At 32.0% G+C, this 2762-nt stretch overlaps 1 protein-coding gene across 1 annotated transcript; it reads right to left on the reverse strand.

The window, feature by feature from the left end:
• Positions 1-629: 629 nt before the first annotated feature.
• On the reverse strand, positions 630-2762 carry LOC107483756 (uncharacterized; the record flags this gene model as incomplete). The annotated part of the gene is given in 3 exon segments (XM_052261172.1): positions 630-808; positions 1887-1968; positions 2534-2762. Coding segments are annotated over 2 exon segments (279 nt in total), but the record flags the coding sequence as incomplete, so codon positions are not given.

A 2762-nucleotide genomic window follows, 5' to 3' on the forward strand; every position in this document is an offset into this window, starting at 1 on the left:
TTACACTTCGAAAGCGTGCCAATAGGAGACATACAACCACACTTTTGAAGCGTGGCTTACCAGCTAGAACCTTTTGTCACACATTCAAAGCGTGGCCTATTTCTTTGTCAAATTAAAAAAAAAATGGAGAAAATAAGAAAGTTTATAAAGAATTGATTTTTTATTGATTTACATGAATTATTTACATGCTATAATTATAATTTAAAAAATTACAATTCTATAACAAAACTAATAATTTAATTTACATACTGCAAATGTAATGCAAATAAGCCAATAACAACCTCTGTTTCAAGCTAAAATATGGAGAAAAATGCTTAACCCATTTTTGGTAAATTTACCAAGAAACTATCAATTGAGTGTTGATCACCTCATCAGTTCCTGCAAATTACAAAAAAGCAACACAGATCAATAAAAGAATGGGAAATCTTTTGTCTATACATGAGGTCATAGAATTATAAGCCAAACGAACCCATGATGCAAAACTCTACAAATAAATTCATAGAAGAAGATCACCAAAAAAGTAGCAAGAAATTCAAAAAAGAAAAGAAAAGAAATTCCTAATCATAAGGAATCCAACAGTCAAAATCAAAGACACTGCACTATACGACACAACATCATGTGATTCTTGTTTGATTATAATAGTTGACATGTAGACTTACTAATTGATCAGCAAGTATTAACATTGTCTTCAGTGTAAACTTCCTGTTGCAATAATTGAATAAATCTTCCAAGCTTGGTCCAAGAAGGTCAATAGCCATAATGTTGTAGTCTCCTTCAACTCCAAACCACTTTAGGTGGAGAATCCCAACTTCAATAAGGAACCAAATTGGATTACTCAAAAGAAAACATCATGATTGTTTAATGAGAAACCTGGAGTCTTAATTATTTGATTTTACTATAAATGCATGATTTCAAAATTAATAGTTTTGATTGCATTAAGACTAGAAGATTATTCTGGACAACAATCATTTAAAATTTTCAAACTTGAGAAAGCAGAAACCATTTTTCAAGTGAAAATTTTCTATTAGGTAGTACCTAAGACTTTTAGCACAGACAGTGCTGAAAAGAAATAGACGTATATATACTTATTCCCTTCTTGAAGAAGCATATATATTTGATTCATAATGAAGCTGTGGATGCTTTGTCTTCACAGATTCTTGGAAAATTTTGGAGGGTAGTAAGTTATCACGAAGAATTACACTATTATAAAGAATCAAAACACAGAAGAACGATGAACAATTCAAGACAAAATGGCATGTAAAAATTAAAGAAAAAATAAGCATGCATCGATAAAGTTATAATGTGTCATTTCATTTCATATGCCACTTTATACCTCAGAGATCTTATCAATTCTACGTAACCTTAATAAGTATTGCTCTAAGTATTGTCCTAAATTAAATATAGATAGTAAGACAGATGAAATTTTCCCCTTTTTTAATGTTAAGTTCTTTAGATGTTTAGTAATAAATTATCTCAAAAGTCATGCATCCTAACTAGAATTCAAATACCTTTTTGGAACAAATCTTGCTAATTCCTTTCTCTAATTTACTTTCCAGGTTTTGGAGGTCCCTGACAATCATATTACCAATCTCCTAAATAAGTTGTCAAGACAATTTCAATGCTTTCAATGGCATCCTCCAATGCCTCCAATCTTTTAATAGCCAATTTACAAACTGTATTTATAGTATAAAACCTAAAGCTATAATCTTATTGTTCCTAAACTACATAAATTATAATTTCTTTGACAAATGAACAATAAATTCTTCACACTTGGTTTCTAATTCTTATGCAATCAAAATAAGTACAAGATGCATAGTTGCAATTGCTACAATAAGCTTTGATCTAATAATATTGATGAGTCATAATGGGGTCTAGTTTCAGTTTACCTACTTGTGCTTCAGTTGTGTTTGAGCTTCAATTAATGGTCGTGCGGGACCATGATGAGAGAAGGTTCTTGAACTGTAGGTCCTGTTTCACCAAACATCAAAGTTTGTAAATGCTCACCTCTTACTACTTTATCCTTTCAAACCATCTTCAATTGAACTCCTAAAATCATTGATTTCAAAAAAAAAAAAGAAAGAAATCTTATCCAGGTTGTTGAAGTTTCAATAAACTCTATTTAGCACAAACTCAGTAATCAAATAAATAAATAATTTCTCAGAAACAATCATCTGTTTACTCATTGCAAAAACATCAACATAAGCAAATTTCTTATATACATCTTCAAAAGTTAAAATACAAAGATCATAAATACAGATATTTATTAATTAATCCTTGAACTATTAAACATAAGGTAAATCCAATACCAATTGATATTAAACATTGTCAATCACTTTAACCCCAAAAAACTTTCACGGATAGAAACCCAAACTCAAAACTGACATCTGAATTTCCACAATGCAACAACTTAAAAGAAGTGGGAATGAGCTTTGACGCCAAAAAATAATAAATAAACAATAAAACTGATCAAAATTTCTTGAATTTGTAGAAACTTTGGGAACCACAGTTTCTGTTAGAGCTATGGTTTATTTACCGAAAGTAATATTGGCGGCAATAACGACATCGCGGAGGAGTCGGTGGGAAACGGTGGTGTAGAGCCTAAGAGCTGTTGCGGGGTGCGCTGCCGCGATGCCGCTGCCGGCAGCGGAGTCAATAAGAGAGAGCTTCTTTCCTGCAAACCGTGGAGAAAAGGACTGAGGATGGTAGAAAAGATCACTAACGATGGCGGAGAAGACGTCTGACGATGGAAGCAACGAACGGTG

This window comes from Arachis duranensis, chromosome 4 (genome assembly GCF_000817695.3).
Source record: "Arachis duranensis cultivar V14167 chromosome 4, aradu.V14167.gnm2.J7QH, whole genome shotgun sequence".
NCBI lineage: Eukaryota > Viridiplantae > Streptophyta > Magnoliopsida > Fabales > Fabaceae > Arachis > Arachis duranensis.